The 18,092-nt window shown below is 37.7% G+C and overlaps 4 protein-coding genes across 6 annotated transcripts; 1 reads left to right on the forward strand and 3 right to left on the reverse strand.

Moving 5' to 3' along the window:
* The first annotated feature begins 1,460 nt into the window (after window positions 1-1,460).
* On the forward strand, window positions 1,461-6,278 carry LOC6577973 (RNA pseudouridylate synthase domain-containing protein 2). 2 transcript variants are annotated; one of them, XM_015165924.3, is made up of 10 exons: window positions 1,461-1,588; window positions 1,694-2,023; window positions 4,246-4,420; window positions 4,478-4,700; window positions 4,758-4,845; window positions 4,900-5,120; window positions 5,351-5,541; window positions 5,608-5,855; window positions 5,918-6,073; window positions 6,131-6,278. In XM_015165924.3, the coding sequence occupies exons 1-10, from the start codon at window positions 1,550-1,552 to the stop codon at window positions 6,221-6,223; spliced, it is 1,764 nt and encodes a 587-aa protein (XP_015021410.1). In that variant the 5' UTR covers window positions 1,461-1,549; the 3' UTR covers window positions 6,224-6,278. The 2 variants fall into 2 exon arrangements, with proteins under 2 accessions (XP_015021410.1, XP_002003904.1); XM_002003868.4 differs by having other exon boundaries at window positions 1,461-2,023.
* Window positions 6,225-11,502, reverse strand: LOC6577974 (lysosomal alpha-mannosidase). Of its 2 annotated transcripts, none has more exons than XM_002003869.4 (10): window positions 11,189-11,502; window positions 9,950-10,320; window positions 9,682-9,887; window positions 9,470-9,606; window positions 8,957-9,090; window positions 8,234-8,865; window positions 7,951-8,171; window positions 7,481-7,892; window positions 6,984-7,423; window positions 6,225-6,916 (listed from the first exon to the last, which is right to left on the reverse strand). In XM_002003869.4, the coding sequence occupies exons 1-10, from the start codon at window positions 11,309-11,311 to the stop codon at window positions 6,353-6,355; spliced, it is 3,240 nt and encodes a 1,079-aa protein (XP_002003905.1). In that variant the 5' UTR covers window positions 11,312-11,502; the 3' UTR covers window positions 6,225-6,352. The 2 variants fall into 2 exon arrangements, with proteins under 2 accessions (XP_002003905.1, XP_015021411.1); XM_015165925.3 differs by lacking the exon at window positions 8,957-9,090 and adding an exon at window positions 9,219-9,352 and having other exon boundaries at window positions 11,189-11,501.
* A 609-nt stretch (window positions 11,503-12,111) lies between these two features.
* On the reverse strand, window positions 12,112-16,027 carry LOC6577975 (sodium channel protein Nach). Its single transcript, XM_002003870.3, has 11 exons — window positions 15,856-16,027; window positions 15,649-15,798; window positions 15,451-15,498; window positions 14,936-15,389; window positions 14,761-14,879; window positions 14,545-14,699; window positions 14,415-14,477; window positions 14,243-14,349; window positions 13,315-13,429; window positions 12,856-13,259; window positions 12,112-12,788 (listed from the first exon to the last, which is right to left on the reverse strand). The coding sequence occupies exons 1-10, from the start codon at window positions 15,945-15,947 to the stop codon at window positions 13,144-13,146; spliced, it is 1,419 nt and encodes a 472-aa protein (XP_002003906.1). The 5' UTR covers window positions 15,948-16,027; the 3' UTR covers window positions 12,112-12,788; window positions 12,856-13,143.
* A 243-nt stretch (window positions 16,028-16,270) lies between these two features.
* Window positions 16,271-17,144, reverse strand: LOC26528367. The gene has a single exon (XM_015165926.3). It carries the CDS (start codon window positions 16,986-16,988, stop codon window positions 16,482-16,484), a length of 507 nt encoding a protein of 168 aa, XP_015021412.1. The 5' UTR covers window positions 16,989-17,144; the 3' UTR covers window positions 16,271-16,481.
* Window positions 17,145-18,092: the final 948 nt, after the last annotated feature.

The following is an 18,092-nucleotide window of genomic DNA, read 5'->3' on the forward strand; positions in this document are numbered from 1 at the left end:
AGGGTTATATTGCTCTACATTCATGCATAGTAATTATATTGCAATTATTTTTATTGTCGTTTCGGAACTGGTCGGAGGGTCAGAGTGGGTTGACCTTCGTTAAGGTTGACATTGAAATCTTTGTTAAAATTTCTTTTGATTAAACAGGTTAAAGGTGCGCATAAAGCTCATTTCTTGTTTACCTCCATTCATTGTTGTGGTTTAGCAAGTTTTCCAGTTTTTAACTATAAGAAAACGATTTACGCTTTGCGTTTAACGATTCACGTTTGGCATTTTTTTGCTCATAACTTTGGAATATTCATTTTCGCGATGCTCTGATGTAATCGAAACAAGAGGAGGGGTATATGTCCACCTAGATTGTGGCCGAAAATATAAAACTATCGTGTATATATGGAGTAAAAAAGCCTAACTAGGAGCGCGACCATTGCATGTCCGACTGCGTGACTAGTTTAACACACCTGCACTCTCCAAAAAACAGTTCCCCTCTCGCTCTCTTGGTGGCTCTCTGTCTCTTTTTCTCTCTGTCCTAGTGTTAAAAGAACGTTCTCCTTGAAAAGCACTCGGTCACGAAACAAACTACATACAACATCCTTCTGTAAACCCACAACTCAGGCTAAGGCGACCAAAAAAAAGGCTTGCCCCTTATTTAGGGCAACATTTAATGGCCACTGGCCATAAGGCTCTTGGTCTTGGCTAACCAGAAGGGTGGGGGTATGCGTGCGTGTGTGTGTGTGGGGGTGTGCGTGTATATGAGAGTAAAAGTTGGCATTTGCTGCTGCCGACGAAGAAAGTGATTAAATCAGCACGATATTTTGTAGGTGTGCGCACTCACCGATTACATTTTTTTATTCCAAGTGTATGTGTGTTTGTGTGTTAGATTTATGTATGTATGTAGTGGAAATTGACTTTTCGCCTGGACAGAAAGCTAGAAATGACGACATCACGCTTCCTCATCAAACGAAAAAAAAAACTATATAAACTCTAAAACCTACCCAGCTTTTCTACTGCGTGTTTACAAACAATATTGTGTGCGGGGGCCTATATACAAATGTATAAATATATAAATATATATATATATATATATATATATAGAAATATGTATGTTTATTATAAAAAAATGATATATGTTCGTTCATATGCCTAGAATAAGGTGTGTTTCGCAAAATTTGCATGCATACTCAGAGCAGCTAATTAAATACATAAACATATTAAATATGTCTAATAAAGTTTTTAAATTTTCCAAAATATTTTAATATGTTAATTCTATTATTCAGAAAGATATTTATTATTTGTAAGTATTTATGCTTTATTTAATTTTAGTTATTTTAGTTAGCCTCGTCGTTATCACAATTAAACGAATTACAGAATTGATATACCCCACAAACATTGTTTGTTTACAAAGTGCTCAAATTGAACTGAATGAACAAATGAACCAAATTGCGCTGGTTCGATTAGTCAAATGGCGCGTGCAACAAAAATAATCGAACTAGTTAGGTCGCGCTCGTTTGTTGTGCATTTTATAAGAGAAAAATTATATTTTACGGACTTCATGAAGTATTTGCGTTACGCTGATAATACATTTCGCCTGGCAAGTGATCAATTCATAGTGTTTCATAAATACCCTTACATCACTTCAGTTCATGCATTCGTTTTGCTAGCGCACACGTGTTGATGGTTTTGTTTTTGTTTTCAGTTCATTAATTTGTTCATTTCGAGGCGCTTGTTAAACGCACAACACAAAGTTAAGAAATCAAAAAACACATTTTTGTGTTGGCAAATTATGACATTGCCCAAGACTCTGCGCCATGTGCAAACCCAGCACGGCGATGCCTCTGTGGATGTGGAAAACATTTTTCTGTTTAGCGCCAACTTACACACTGCCGGCGTTGCTTCTACGAATGAAGCTGAATTAGGCGCTGAATCAGACGCTGAATCTGTTACCCCTATTGCTATCAAGTCTCAGGAGATCAAATCTACCGATGGTGTGTGGACCTACGAGGCGAGTGAAGATTGCGGCAGCCAAGTAAGCGCAAATTATTTTATTTCTTTTAGTTAGTTTTCGGTTTTATAATTATAGTTATTAACATTGGAAACTCGGTAATTTTTGGGATAGGCCAATCAATTGATATATGCTTCCATTTCCATTCATTTGATCGAAATCTAACTTTATTTACTTTATAGATTATATATTATAATAAAGTAAATTGCGCTAAGAAATACTTTTTGTTTTTAAATCCACATATCGCAAAATCTGAATATTATTATATAGTTATGGTAGGGGAAATACCTTATAAAGATTTTTTTTTTTGTATTTTTTTTCTTATGTATGGTCCCGATATAGAAAAATACAGTATTCAGGGACTTTAAGAATTCGGATACTTCTGAATGCAATTATTTTATTAATCTAGTTTTTAAAAATATGTTATTATACAGTCAAGTCCACGTACTTGTCAGCCTTAAAGTTACATCAAGTTAACTTAAGTTTTGAAGAAGCTCATAATTAGGCCGCTATGTCATGATATACTTCACTTTATTTGAAGTGGAACTGGGTAGGACGGTTAAGCATAGTAAATGCATACAGCTTCAGAGACAAGCGACAAGTAACATCAGAGCCAGCTCGAGGGTCATTGTCAATGTAGAGAGAAGGAAATACTAATTACAACGGCGCCCTTTTGTAATGGTCTCTATTATAATGCTATTTCAATGCATCTCTATGTTTGTATGATGTACTTCAAAGCTCAATCGCGGCGGCCCATTCATCTATACACACATTGTTCACTGACATTCCGTATTCCTACTGGCATATTTATGTGCATTCTAGCGCGGATTTAAATTTGTAAAATGGTCACAAAGCCCATCAATCCGTTCTGAATAACTTATGGCCGTGGGAGGCTTTTGAAGCGGTTGGCACATTCCAGACCGCTTTCTATCAATAATAATCACGTGTAGCTTCGCACTGGCACAGGACAGCATTATCCCTGCCGAGGGCCGCTTATTATGTGGCTTATGCTAACCTCCACTAAATAATCCCCGTACACTTGGCTTTGTCTTAACCGCAGCAAACATTTTAGTTGGCTTACCTTCGTTTGTCCGTACTTCGACCGGCCTGCTAGTTGGTTGGTTGGTTGTCTAAGCTGTTTCTCGCTTTACCTTCATATTTTAACCGCGGATTTGGTATAATTATTTCTCATTTGCTTTTCCTTTTTGCTATTTTGTTGAAGGGTGCTTTCGACGCTTCGTGTCGTTTTTCCTACTTGTTTGCTCTGACGAGCAGCGCCTCCTTGTCAAGTTGGCCAACCTGACGCTTCCGCAATTATCAGTGTTGCCTCCTGTTCATACCCTGTGCACCTGTGAATCACGGTGCTGGTTGTTTATGGCATCAGACATGATACTTCCAGTTGTGTGCCCTCGACGGGTATCGTTAACTGGGTTTTGAAATGAAATGTAGCCGCTGGGCTAAAGAGTATCAGTTAGTCGGGCACTTGCAGGTGTCGCAATTGAAATTTAAACGCATTTAAGGCAAAACCAACAGGGTATCCGTGAGTCGTGCATTTGTGTCTCTCTGTTATGGCTTGTTTTTAAGTAGGTATCGCTATGCTCCTTAAAAGTAAATTGCTCTAAATGTTTTTGTCTTCCATTATGCGCGCCTATTGTGTCACTTGCATTTAAAGTTTCCACAATACCTATGCATGCATGTCTGTAGCTATGTGTGTATGTGTGTAGGTATGTAATGTGTATGTAATCTCAGTGATGTATGTGGGTTTGTGTCTGATGTATGCACGTCTACGTGCACTGCTCCCTGTGTTAGTGCTATTGAAATAAGGAATGTGTCTCGACATTAAAATAGAGAATGTCAAATGTGCGCAAGTATTGGTGTTCTCAACGGCGAAGAGTTTTATTATTCTAGCTTCTTCTTTGTTTTGAATGCAGTTTTACTCGCTTCCCCTGCAGAGTCCTCCGCGCCCGCGGAACGTCCCCCCTGGGTACGGCAAACGTGATTGTGTCCGCCTTCCTCTAAGATACGAATGCAGACCACTGTTTTATGATGACAATTTGGGTTTGTTACAACCCTCTATTACTTTTCCTGCCGTTAAAAGAGTTTTATTCCCATTTCTTGCTTCTCTCTCACATGCCTAACGTCTTAGTGTGTCATGCAAGCGCCTTGATCCTGCATTTCCCCTTTAGCTGCGCTTTTAAATACAGAATCGTTAGTTATATATAAACCATAATTCATTTCCGTTCAAGCTCGCTACAATTGCTGAGGCCTCACTGGAGCAGCTGCTCGAAAAGCGAAAGGCTTCCGATGAAACAGAGGCCACAGAGCCAAAGAAGCCGAAATTGGAAACAAAGGATCTGAAACTGACCCGTCCCGGCTTCAGTGAAGAGCGATATGATGAGACTTCCTATTACATTGAAAATGGTAAGATTTAAATTGTACCTCTATGGATTATGGATTGAGTCATAGTCTTATTTGAAGGCTTGCGAAAGGTTTACCCCTACTCTTTTACCTTCACCACATTCACAAAGGGTCGCTGGGTGGGCGAAGGAATTTTGGATGTATTCTCGCGGGAATTCCGCGCCCAGCCTCCAGAGGAGTACAAGCGCAGCATCGAGGCTGGCAATCTGACAGTCAACTACGAGAAGGTGCCAGTTGACTACAGACTAAAGCACAATGATTTGCTAGCTAACACTGTACACAGGTGAATATATATATATTGTATATAGAATAAACTCAATTTCATCCATCAATACCACAGACATGAAGTGCCAGTTACTGCGCAGCCAATTTCCATAGTGCATATAGACGATGACATTTTAGTTGTGAACAAACCTGCTTCTATACCAGTAAGTAAACACTTATGAACATAGATTTATATATACATGTATATATGTATTTAGGTACATCCATGTGGTCGCTACAGACATAATACGGTGATATTTATACTTGCCAAAGAGTACAATTTGAAGAATCTGCGTACCATACATCGGTTAGATCGGTTAACCTCCGGCTTACTTTTATTTGGGCGCAATTCGGAAAAAGCGCGTCAAATGGAGCAACAGATACGAAATCGACAGGTTCAAAAGGAATATGTTTGCTGTGTGGAAGGTCACTTTCCAGAGTAAGCAATATGTGAATCGACGTGAAGGCTAGCCTACATTTTTCATTTAACATTAACATTATTCAATTATTGTAATGTCACCAGAATTGAATGTAAGCTACGAGAATGCGAGAATTAAGTGCGTGAGAATCGAGAATTGACTTCAAATAATCATCGTTATATTTAAGATTATGAAAATATCATTTACAAAAGTTTGTATATAAATATATTCTCCGAATTTGTAATTTTAGTGGTATTATCGAGTGTAATGAACCTATCGAAGTAGTTAGCTATAAAATTGGAGTCTGTAAAGTCTCAAAGAAGGGCAAGGATTGTCAAACAACATTCAAGAGAATTGCCCAAGCTGGAGATTACAGCATTGTGCAGTGCAAACCGCTGACTGGACGAATGCATCAGATCAGAGTGCATTTACAATATTTGGGTAAGCTGAATGATTGCATTCATCATTTTTTAAATTAATAATAATCAATAACTAATGTTTCTTCAGGCTATCCGATTGTGAACGATCCGTTGTATAATCATGAGGTATTTGGCCCATTAAAGGGTCGTGGCGGAGACACTGGAGGAAAATCCGACGATCAATTAATCAGCGACTTAATTTCTATACACAATGCCGAAAATTGGTTGGGTATTGATAAGGAAATCGCAGCTTATTCTACGAAAAATCAAGATGTTACTGCCCCGAATACAAATGACGATAATCAAACTTTAATTAAATCAACACGTGACTCTAAGGTATTGCTATAGAATAATTGTGTGATTTGTTGCAGCTGTAAATATGTGATGTTATATTTTAGGTTACAATATGGACCCAAACTAGTCATGAACCTGCCGACATGCATTTTGATGCTAGTAAAGTAACTAAAGATCCTCATTGCATCGAGTGTACAATGAACTATCGGGATCCAAACCCAGAGGACCTCGTTATGTACCTGCATGCGTGGAAATATAAAGTAGGCTTTACAAAACAACCACTCAATTCAAATTAAATGGTATCTATACAATTTCAGGGAGTTGGCTGGGAATACGAAACTGAACTGCCAAGCTGGGCCTCTGGCGACCAAGATCATATTACACTTGGTTTAAGAAACAAGCGTTGTTAAATTGTTCAGTAATTGTAATGAAGAGGCTCGTTGAAAAACCTTCTCTACTGATTTATTATTGTTGCTTTCTTATATGATATTCATTTGCTTTTGATTATTTATTCCTTTTTTAGATAATTTTCTATATTTCTATTTTTCCAAATACACGATAAAAGTGCGTATCTCCATTGGGCTAAGCTCTATGAGATACTTTTCACGTTCAGATGACGGCATAGATTTTTTTAAATCATCCGAGCTGGTTTCCTGCGGACGCCTTCGGTGTATTGTAAAATGTCGTGAGTCGGCACTGCGTTTTATTCGGTTGCTTTCAGCTCCTAGCTGTCCAGCTTCAAGGGTTTCCTTCGAGTACCGAGTTTCTAGCATTGGCTTCTCTGCTGATAGCAAATGAACAGCCTTTGACGATTTCTTAAATGTGCCATAATTGTTGTATGCCTCATCCTCGGGATCGGGTACAAACTCCATGCGCCGATGTTCGTCTAACCACGCATTTCCATCCAGCGTTGTTTCTCGAATATTTTCAATATTAAATGCACTCAGTACATCCTTAATATTAAATTGAACGTATTGCGGATGGCGCGTGTCATCTGTCTTCTCCAGTATATGCTCAAAGCGGACGAGTAGTTCCTTCTCGTGCCAAGGCTCCAAGGAAAGCAAGTGCACATATTTTGGTAGAGCCGCTGAAATTCCATTGTACTGAAATTGTATAATGATAGTGATAATCCTCATTATAGTAATTAATCTATCACGCTGAAGGACTCACTGTGTTTGTGAATGCTGTCAGCCATTGATCTGAGCTATAGGACACATTGCTGAAAAACTTCCAAGAGGGGAGCAAGGTCTCCAGCTGCACTAAACGCTCGATTGCCTTTAGAGAAACCTCGGGACGTTGTAAGGATTTGCCCACAAAGAAATGGTGTTTGCCTCGCGCAATCAATCCCTCGCCGTATTCAGTTTCGTTCAGGGCCTCGCCCACACCGAATGCATCATCGTGCAGCAACCGACGATGTACCATCAGTTCCAAGACACCATCCTCCAAAGAGCTACCACCCTGAGCTCTGTCTGTCAGAATAGCCATACGAGCCGTGTCATCCTCCAAGGCGATTTTCGTTGTCACGGGATAGTAATTGCCGGCAACAGATTCGTGAATTTTAACGTTCCACGTTTCACGATGATTGCGCCGACGTTTTAACATTTCGCGGCCTGATGAAAAACAAATTAGCTAGTATAATAGAATAGAATATGACATCCATATCTCACCATTTGAATCAGTATAAAATATGCTATCAGACTTAATGTCAGACGTAAAGCGCGATATGACTTCCTTTCCAATGTTATCTTTGATGGGAATGGGACCCACTAACCACTCGAACTCTGCATGATTGCTCTGTTTATATACGCGAACCACTTGGCTTATCCAACTGTTGAACTGCTGATGCACCTCTTGCACTAGTTGACCCTTGTACACCTCTATAGAGACTTCATCTGTGGCGAAACGTATTTGATTTTTGTCAGGCCGGAATATATATGCACCCGATGAGCGATTTAAGAACTCTTCATTATTTCCAGTTGCAGCTATGTAGTACAAAAACTCTTGGGATATCGGGCGCGTCATTCCATCTGCTGTGACATAAACGAGGAATCCATTGGTATCGAATGTTAGCTTAATGTTCTATAAGAAAACTAAATATTAGCATTAGAACATCAAGAAAGCATAGAAGTTTAATTACTTTGTTTCCGATAACAGTATAACTAGATTTTTTCCTTGGCGAAGGTGAAGGTTTGCCACTGACAGGAATCGAATCAGATTTTTCGATATAATAGGTCTTATATCCCACAGCAGGCAGGTTGGATGCCAAGAAAATAAGTTCATATTGGGCGCTTGAGTTTCTGTGCTGAAGGTTGGTCACAGCTTTTGGCACAGGTACCACTTGAGTTGACAGGCTTTTACCTAAAAAATAATATGAATTAAATGAGGAATGTTTGCTGGTAAGGCTCACATTTGTATCTTACCTGTCGGATCGATTACAACATACTTGTAATCAGTAACAGGTACTCTCACGTACTCATTGGTCGAATGAGCCAGTGGATTGTACAGCGTCAGCGCAAATCGATCGTTCAGCTCGGATGTGGCACAGCTGCTTATGTTAAGGAGAGTACAAGTTTTGAATTCAAATTTAGTTGGTTGTGGGCTGACACGATCGGATGAAATAGACAATTGATTCAACACAGATCTTATGTTAGTCGAGCAAGCACGCAGAGCGACACTCATGCGCTTGGCATAGTCGAGGGCAACCTTTTGCTTCTCCGTTCCTGTGACTGCATCATGGTGCTGCATTATGCCCATGGTCTCTCGCATGAAATTCAAATGCGGATCAAACTCTGCCGAGCGCTTGGGAGCCAATGCGCTGAGCTGCTTGCAAGCCTGCAGGAAGTGATTGCCATCACGTTCGAAACGCTTCAGAGTGGGACGTGAGGTGAAGTATCCCGTCCAATAGGAATGTGGATCGGATGCATAGGGAAAGAAATCATCGCTCTTTGTTGGCCATGAAATGCCAGCATCATGCAGAGACTTTAAATAACATGAAGGCGTGGAGTACAGCAAATTTATATTTGATCCATTTGCTTGTCGCTCATTGGCGTACCTGCAGGGTATTTAAAAAAGTTTTAGTTTGTGACTATAATTGTACGGGTACAATTAAGCTTCAAGGTTAAGGAAAGCCCCTCATTACTTACTTAATAAGTTTATCCAGATTTTTATACCACATATCAGCATTCTGGTAATGGAAATCCTCACCCATTGTTATAAGCAAGTTGGGCGTGCGATAACCTTTGGCCATCTTAGTGACAAACTCAAAGAACGTATCGATCTATACACAGAGAGCATGTACTCCAATTACATTTTCATATAAGGTAAAACCCATGAACAACCAAAATGAGGGGCTTTCGTTAACAAACAAAACTATGCCAAAAATATGCAACACATATTTAATTTTACCGTATTAATTTGTCGAGATTTTTGTAATAAACTTGAGCTGCTTGATAGGTAAAATCTCCGCCCATAGTTATGATAATATTGTTGGTGCGATAATAATTGCTTTGAGCTTTGACATAGTCCAAAAACGTGTCAACCTGATGCAGTATTGGGCGATTCAGTGAGAGGACAAAACACAGGGACAAGTTTCATATAAAATGATAAAGGCAGACAATATGTACAATGATCGACCAAATCAAGGGGCTCGAACTTACGCGTTCCTTTACATTATTGTCGGGACTGTGCTTGCCGTCAATGATGGGTTGATCCGCGCAAAGTATGTCAAAGCAGAATCCCGCCGGTGCTTGGTAATTGTTGTACAAGGCTCCAGTGAAGAGATCCGCTTTCTCATCTACGAATTACATGAAATATTTCAACTAAATTTATACAAGTTTGAAAAGAATAATAGTAATTTTTTTTAGCTTGCCCAAGTTTGCGGATCCATGCCAAATCATTTCGGCCTTTTGGGTCATTAGTCGCTCGTCCTTATCCTGGTAGTCCAGTCGACCAAAGAACATGCCATCAAAGCCCATCTGTGCAAAAATCGAAGCCATTTCACGGGAATGTCCAAATGGATCAATTTGCCATCCAATACGTGGTCGTCCGCATTGACCGAACGTATCATTTAATTGCCTACAAACCAAATTCAGTTAGCTATGTGGGCAAGCGATGACATTTATACAGATGGACCACACCGTAATCCCCAAGCAAACTGATCGATTACACTTTGATAGTGAGTGGTAGCCTCATCATTCATGCTCCAAGCTCCGCCTATAAACTCCAGTCTGCCCTCGTTCACTAGCATTTTCACATTGTCCTGCTGCTCTTTCGTCTGTTCCTTCCACCATTTAAAGAAAAACGCCGATTCAACATAAATAAATCGTCTGTTTGGATCTTTCAAAAGGGATTCCACCACGGAATCGATAATATACTGCACTCCGGCCTTCTGAATCAGTGTTTCACTTCCGTAATAGTATTGATCAACAGTTTTAAGCCATCCAACATCGTCGTGGGTGTGTGCGACAATATGCACATTCAGCATATTGGGTTTCGTTGGATGGCAGCTCTGAAAAAAGTAAACAGTTCCATTAATAATTTCAACTAGAAAACTGATAAATCATATATGTATGTATGAGTAATATAAAGAATATATATGTGTGCGTAAGTATGTCTTGAAAAATAAACGACTTAATTGGTTTGTGTTTATATGTGTGTACTGCTTGACTTTCAGCACCGATAAGGAATTATATTATATAAATATACAGCGCCCGAGCTCTAGATGTTATACAACTTAATTTAGTGATAAACCCAATACTTTTAAAAGCAATTTGAAAGGAATATTTAGATTAAAATATTTATTGTTAATTTAAATATTGTTTGGACTCCAAACTTAAGATATTTGCAAGGTCTACTAAAAAGGAAAACATCAGTCTAACTTAGTATATGTGTGTCATATGTGAATATCATTTTACGTCTTACAATAAGTTTCAAATGAATAACTTTGAATTACGGCTGGCCTTCTGTTATTTCTAATTATTGATTATTTTTCAATCATCAGCTGATTTTGATGCATCCTCGAAAATCATTAAAAACTAACTGTGGTCTTTTGAAGAATATATCAAATGAATGTATTTTTCATTTTTTTTTTACCTCATTACTTTTTTTTTTTATAACCGAATAATATACAATATACTAAATTTAAAATATGTATATGTAAAAATTTCTTGATCAGAATAGAATGCATGTATATACGTGTGTGTATGTATGCATTTCTATCAATCTATGTACATATCTTCTATTCGCCCTTCAACACTAATGCTAATGAAAAATGGACAGTGATGATCTGTGAAGAATGCACAATAGGAAAATTCCCTTGCATGCAGGCATACTTACATACATACATATAGTGTGTAAGTGTAAATGCAGAGACTTACCGTATAGCCGCACTGTGCGGCTGCATCCGATTTCTCACTTCTGATATTCCTGGTCTCCACATGATGCACAATGAAGCTACTTAAATAAATAATTGCAAGACAACCGCCGAATTTGTGCAACATTGCAATTCAATTAGCTATTGCTAACTAATTTTGATAATATAACGAAACGTACGAATGAGAGTTTGGTGTATATTTAAGCCGATAAGAAAATGCAATTATAATTATATGTATATTGAAGTGGTTCTTCAATATTCGCGCTTAGCGATCGCGTTACGTCCAACCGACCGCAACGCCAACACAAAGCAAACTGAGCTGCTTATGATTGCAAGCCGACGCTGAGAGCCTAAGAGAGTGCTCAAATACGCAAAGAACACTGAGCCGCTTACGTTCGTCTCCAATGAAAGTATACACGCACACATATGCAATGGTTATGGGAGAGCACAAAAATGATGCATTTAAGCTTGGGAGAATGTTTGTACTATTGCCCTTGCGTGGGTAGTTTGTCACAAACTAGCGAGCAGAAATGGCGTCACAAAATGCTCTCAGCTCAAAAAAAGGAGTTAGCTACAAATGTACGTAAGTACACCTGAGTGACATTTGTGACGTGGGTGGACTAAATCTTATTTTAAATGGGAAACCTTAACAGAGTTCATGCTTTTCGGAGAATACACTCTACTGCATATGCAAGTGTTTATTGTGCTTCTGTTGCTATATTTTCTCTCCGTGTAATTTTATGTGAAAATGCAAACAGTCGGGCTCGCTGTTATCAATATTAATTTATTCTCTCGCGATTTCTCTTTTGGACAACACGGTAAATTGCAAGAATTGTAGAAATGCGGAATAAGTTGTAATCATTCATTTGGACTTGGACTTGGATTTAGAGCACAAGCAGTCTTAAGTGGAATATTAAGTAGTTCGTATATACAATATGTACAGTATATTATGTATATGATCCGAGGCTATATGAATAGTGCTGTTCTCCAGCTGATAGCAACAGCGACGCCACTTGATATTTAGAATGTTTGAGTATATTCTTACATATGTACATACATTACATTATTGTGTTTAATTATGCATATATTTATATACATATTTTAAATCAATAAACAAGGCTCTATGTTTATATCACGGCAATTGTCAAAGCAAGCGAAAATTAAGAATGCTTTTGGTGAGACTGCTGACGAGAAGCTTCCTGAACCCGGCAAAGGGAGATACTTAGCATGTTCTTGCGCACGTTTTTGGTCTATTGCAATATGTCGTGAGTTGGCACTGCCTCTTATTAGGTTGCTTCAGCACCTTTCCTTTGAGTACCGAGCTTCTAGCATTGACTTCGCTGCTGATAGCAAATGCTATTGATGATTTATTAAGTTTGCCATAATTGTTGTATGCCTCATACTCGGGATCGGGTACAAACTCCATGTGCCGATGTTCGTCTAATCCCGCATTTCCATCCAGCGTTGTTTCCTAATATTCAATGCACCCAGTACATCCTTAATATTAAATTGAACGTATTGCGAACAGCGCGTGTCATCTTTATTCTCCAGTATATGCTCAAAGCGGACGAGTAGCTCCTTCTCCACATATTTTGTTAGAGCCACTGAAATGCCAATTTGATAATGATAATCCTCATTATAAGAATGAATTTACCACGCTGAGGGACTCACTGTGTTTGTGAAAACTCTAGGGAAATCGCACATCACTTGTAGCCAATGCGCTTATCTGCTTGCAAGCTTTGTTTATATGTACATGTAAGTATGCTTAGTTTACCGTTATCAATTTTACTTACATATTAATTAATTTGTTTGTTTTAATGTGTAGTTTTCTGTGTACTTTGTAACTGGTTTAAACTTGTTTTACTTTGTTAAAATATATTTTTTTTTCTATTTTTATTTGGTTTTCAGATTGATTGAAAAGCGAAAAATATTTAGCATATTACAAAGCAATAAACAAACTTAAAGTTTATACCCAAGTAATTGCCAAACTAAGCGCAGCGTAAAAAAGTATATAAATTCTACCAAGCCCAGGACACTAAATCCAAGATAAAGACCGGCAGTACCGCCTATTGACACTGCAAATTTATATATAATATTATATATTAAAATATGTAAGTCAGTCAGACCTACCTAACAAATCTGTGAAGGAAAATATGACTTGTCTCTTGAATTGATTCCTTGGCCAGGTGCTCATAGAGACAGAACTTCCCATACTGCCAAGCAACTGTTTAGAGCCTCGCATGGCCTAAATAAATAGTAAAGTAAATAAATATTAACAAGTAAGAAGGCTCTAGTTGAGACTGCTCGACTAGGAGATACCCTGAACCCTCCAAGCTGCTATTATACTCATTCTGCACATCTTTTATGCATACATACACATGCATCCACACGTGCGCAGTTAGCAGCGACAGCGCTTGGGCTGCACTACAGTGTGGGCAATATTATGAGAATTTATTAGTTGAATAATTTCTCTTCTGGATGGACTATCTTTAAACTATCTTTAAAATTTTGTTATAAAATGTTGGCGAAGGGGGCGCGGTACAAATTGTAAATTACAAAATCTTTGTATTCCTCATACGTATATAGTATCTAGGCGTTCATAGAGACGGATGAACGGACGGACAGGACTATATCGACTCAGCTCATCGTCCTGATCAAGAATATATATACTTTATGGGCTATGCGATGATTCCTTCTGCCTGTTACATACTTTTCACAAAACCATTATACCCTGATTTCCCATTTTCAATGGGGTATAAAAACGAGAGTAGTTATCGATTTTTGGAAACAAGCTCGAATTTATAAAAAATACATCAAGTCTTTAGCTGTTATATTTTCCGAGATCGATGCGTTCAAGCATACGGACTTACGAATACAAAGACTTACAGGACAAAATCGAATCAGCTCATCGCCTTGATCAAGAACATTAACCGTATAACTTTATAGTGTTTGCCACGCCTCCTTCTGCTACATATATTTAACAATACCATTATACCCTGATTTCCCACATTGAATGGGCTCTGGGTATAAATAGGTAATAATTAATTATGATACGTACGAGCGCACTTTTGAGCTTGATCACAGCGTCTATACAGTTTTGCTCGCAGTAGCAGCCAGTTGGTTTCTCATGATTACCATTTTCTTCGTAAAATTTCAGAAAGTAACCTGTATACAAATTAGAACTAAACTATAGATGTTGTACTAATGATACATATATATACTTTACTGACCGGCATGCCTGGGAAAACAGGATTTCAGTGTTTTATAGGTGCAAACTGGTTTCGGCTTGGCAACTAAGAAATGAGAACAGAGTTTTAATAGTCACAAAATATACAAATCCATGAAATTCGATTCACTTACTACGATTGGGATAAAAATGAGGAATACATTTGCATATCTTATAGGCCAAGTTAATGCGACACTCTTGCTGGCAAATATTCTTGGTATAAAAAGGATAATGCGTGAGATTGGACTCGTGATAGAAACGGCATTTCCTTTGACTGATAGACGTTTCGCTGGTAAATGAAATGCGTACATATGTAAATTATATAGAAAATCGGAAAATCATTTACTAACGTCTCGAAATTCGGCTCAGCAATTATTTCCTCAACTTCTGGCTCGTAGGCAGCTCCTTCTAGTGAATAGCCAAAGTTATTATCCACCTTCATGACCTCAAACGCTGAATGTATATAGCTCTGAAAAAAGAACTTGTTGATATATAGTCCAGTTATTTTTTTTCATGAATCCTTACATCTATTGCGTCTGTATCGAAGCCCATTAGGTTGAAGCCGACATCCTTGTCAAAGAATGTTGCTTTCTTGACTAGAACGAATCGATGCTTATTTAAATACTTATTGAATTCCGGATACTCGCCAAAGATTAAATAGCGCGAGCTGTACTCCTCGCCCAAATATGAGCTGCACAGATAACAGAGGCCAAACTCGGTAAGGATCTGTCGGGTCTTCAGGTGTAGCTGGCCATCGACACAGCGGATGCGAAGTTTTTCTATGGGTTCATAGGTGCCGTCAAAAGTCAGATTGTAAATCAGTTCCATATAATGCTTGGGCTTGATACCCAGCTGATCTAGAGTGTGATCAATGCTATCGTAATCCGGTATATTCTCAAAATTTGTATACGTGGAATTTGCTAAATTTTCTAGGAAATCCCAAAATTCCGTTTTGTCCGTTCCCTTTACCTTATTGGCGCTTCAATATGATTACAAATAATTATTAAACAATCTTTGATAAATATTCAATTCAAGCTCACCGACAATAATTATTAAAAAGCGACTGATTCAACCGCTGCATCGGGCATCTAGAATGTATATAATATTTATATCTGAAGCTAGTTCTAAAATATAGTTATGTAAAAATCTATTGTGTAAAACTGAATTACGTTACCGCTAAATGTAGCAGAAAGGCAATTAAACAAAAAACATATATCTACTAAATATAGATAAATTACATTGTGAGACCCGGCATTGAGGTGTTCCAGTAATAGGAGTTCCGCTCCAAACCAATGTGTGTGCTTTTCGTATGAAAGCGCTCCACAGAGGATATGCAAGAGATAATACAGAAATATACTGAGACAATCAGCAGTAGAAGCCAAAATATCCTATGGAGATTATACATTAGTTTTCACATCTAGTATTGTGCGTGCACCAGTATCTACCTTTCCAGCAGGATTAACACGCTTTTCACTAAATATCGAAAGCCATGGATACAACAAGTATCAAAGTAAAGTTTTATAAAACTTAATATCATTGTGAAATAATTTTTACTTTTTTACTAGAACTCAAAAAGAAAGGCAATAATTTAACCGAAGTGCGATTCAGCCACGTCAAGCTGGGATTGAATATTGGTATTCAGAAAGTAACCAAAGCTACAAACAGGGTGTCTAGTTTTAAATTAAAAATTGTAAATAGCTCTTAACGAGAAGATATAAGCTACAAACAGGGATATTAATAAAACAAATTGATGTATTTTTGTATACTAATTATATTTTATCTTTCTCGTGCTCATATTTACACTTACAATACTCATACTTACTATTTCGATTGGTTAAAAAATATTTAAATCACTATATCTTATATATTAAACCACTATAAAGTGTGTTTATTTGTTCAAGAGGTATTTTTAAGTCGGCACAAGATTTGTGTGTTTGCGGATTCGATTGCGTGATTGCGTGGAATGCTTTAATGGAAACATCAAAAATCCATTTCATGTCTAATGGAGTTCTTGAACATGATAATTATATGAAAAACATCATGGTAGTAAAAAATGATGGTAAACAGCTTTTCAGTTTGAGCATTCATAATGCCTCCGGCTTGGTTTTTGATACTTTAGGGAACAGGAAGATTTGGAAATGCTGATTTGAGTATCCGAAGGTTGAATGCATTCCGGCTTGGATCTTCTCTTCTCTGCTTCATAATATTTTTTGTTGTCACATTTATCAATATCTGTTTGATCCACACGCTCCTGTATTATACACACAGCCTTCTGAGAGAGCAGGCAGAAGCCTATAGATAACAATAGAATGCAGCCGAATATCAATAGTAGAAACGGCACCTTCCACCACATATCTTCAACATGGATGCCATCCCTAGTTATATTCTCGGCGCTGCGTTTTATAGACTTGTAGCACTCATCAGCACTTATTAGCTCAGCATTCGAATGCACGTTATCACTCTGTAAACGTTTGCCAACACTGTTTTTTTGGAATTGGGACCGACAGTCGGCGCAAATCTTACTGAACCAGTTAGCACAACGTTTGCTTTTTTCGTTGTATTTGCAAAAATTCTGCATACTTAGCTCAAATTTAGAAATTTCGTGAAGTAAAAGTCTGCGGAAGACGTACAGATATCGTTCATTCGTCAACCGAATAATGACTAAATATTTGAAATATAAACAGTATATCAGTTTTGAACAATGTTCGCTTGCTTGTTAATAGAATATCGACTCTTTTTAAAGTTGCCCCTTGGCGGCGTGGCAAATCGAGCTTTACTTTATATTATTAACATAAATGTCATAGATGATTTCAGTAAAATATATAATCGTATATAGCACCAAATGGAATGGTTCTATTATATATATTTGCACTTATTGAGGTTGGTTTATACATTAGTGCTTATAATAGATAAGGAAACTGTGATGATTCAATATGTTTAGCGGGAATTAATAGATTTTCTATGTATTGAGAGGAGTTGCAGGTGATTATTACATATTTTATATGTACTTCAAATGCTAATGCCAATGCTGGTAGCATTAGCTTTAAAAATTTTCCACGCCGTTAATGTATATGGACCTATAATTTTCAGCCAGTAAAAATATAGGATGCTTAATTTGTTAAATTAGCTCTAACGCCATTGAAGATATACTATTACCTAAATAGTCCCACCCAATGGGCTTGGATAGCTATAAATACATTATATTGTTGTTATCTCGGGGTCTCCAGATATATATAAAATTTAAGAAAGACGATCAGATCTTTATGAAAGATTTTATTGCAAAGCACAAGTCTCTGGGTACTTGAAATGCGTTTTTTACAAATTGTTGGCGAGGGGGGCGTGTCATCCAAAATCTGTAAATTACAATATCTTTCTATCCATTAATTTTATATACAATGCAAATTGTCTAAAAGTGTTAAAATTAGGCTGAAACAACCAAGTCGATTTTTAGATTATTCTCGATAAAAAAGTTATCGGATGAGTTATCGAAAAAATAAGATAAACTTGTACTGCGTATACACGAGTATGCTTGGCAAATTTGGGTTAAAATGGCTAAGGACAGATAGGAGGATAGCAAGACGGGCATTGCACAAACCCAATATACTCTACAGGCCTGTCAAGTACATACACTATAAACATATGTTTGCAAAATATGGATGCATCTAAGAAAATAAAAGAAAGA

This window comes from Drosophila mojavensis, unplaced genomic scaffold, assembly GCF_018153725.1.
Source record: "Drosophila mojavensis isolate 15081-1352.22 unplaced genomic scaffold, ASM1815372v1 contig_49, whole genome shotgun sequence".
NCBI lineage: Eukaryota > Metazoa > Arthropoda > Insecta > Diptera > Drosophilidae > Drosophila > Drosophila mojavensis.

Excerpts from the sequence above, each read along its gene's own strand:
- LOC6577974 (XM_002003869.4), bottom strand. The coding sequence starts at position 11,311 with ATGTTGCACAAATTCGGCGGTTGTCTTGCAATTATTTATTTAAGTAGC. Across the intron at positions 9,607-9,681 it reads GCATGGATCCGCAAACTTGG|ATGAGAAAGCGGATCTCTTC; the intron begins GCAAGCTAAAAA and ends TGTAATTCGTAG. Across the intron at positions 7,424-7,480 it reads ATTTTATACTGATTCAAATG|GCCGCGAAATGTTAAAACGT; the intron begins GTGAGATATGGA and ends GTTTTTCATCAG.
- LOC26528367 (XM_015165926.3), bottom strand. The coding sequence starts at position 16,988 with ATGCAGAATTTTTGCAAATACAACGAAAAAAGCAAACGTTGTGCTAAC.
- LOC6577975 (XM_002003870.3), bottom strand. The coding sequence starts at position 15,947 with ATGATATTAAGTTTTATAAAACTTTACTTTGATACTTGTTGTATCCAT. Across the intron at positions 14,478-14,544 it reads TCATTTTTATCCCAATCGTA|TTGCCAAGCCGAAACCAGTT; the intron begins GTAAGTGAATCG and ends CTCATTTCTTAG. Across the intron at positions 13,430-14,242 it reads TCAAGCTCAAAAGTGCGCTC|GCCATGCGAGGCTCTAAACA; the intron begins GTACGTATCATA and ends CTATTTATTTAG.
- LOC6577973 (XM_015165924.3), top strand. The coding sequence starts at position 1,550 with ATGAAGTATTTGCGTTACGCTGATAATACATTTCGCCTG. Across the intron at positions 5,856-5,917 it reads AATCAACACGTGACTCTAAG|GTTACAATATGGACCCAAAC; the intron begins GTATTGCTATAG and ends GTTATATTTTAG. Across the intron at positions 6,074-6,130 it reads TGCATGCGTGGAAATATAAA|GGAGTTGGCTGGGAATACGA; the intron begins GTAGGCTTTACA and ends ATACAATTTCAG.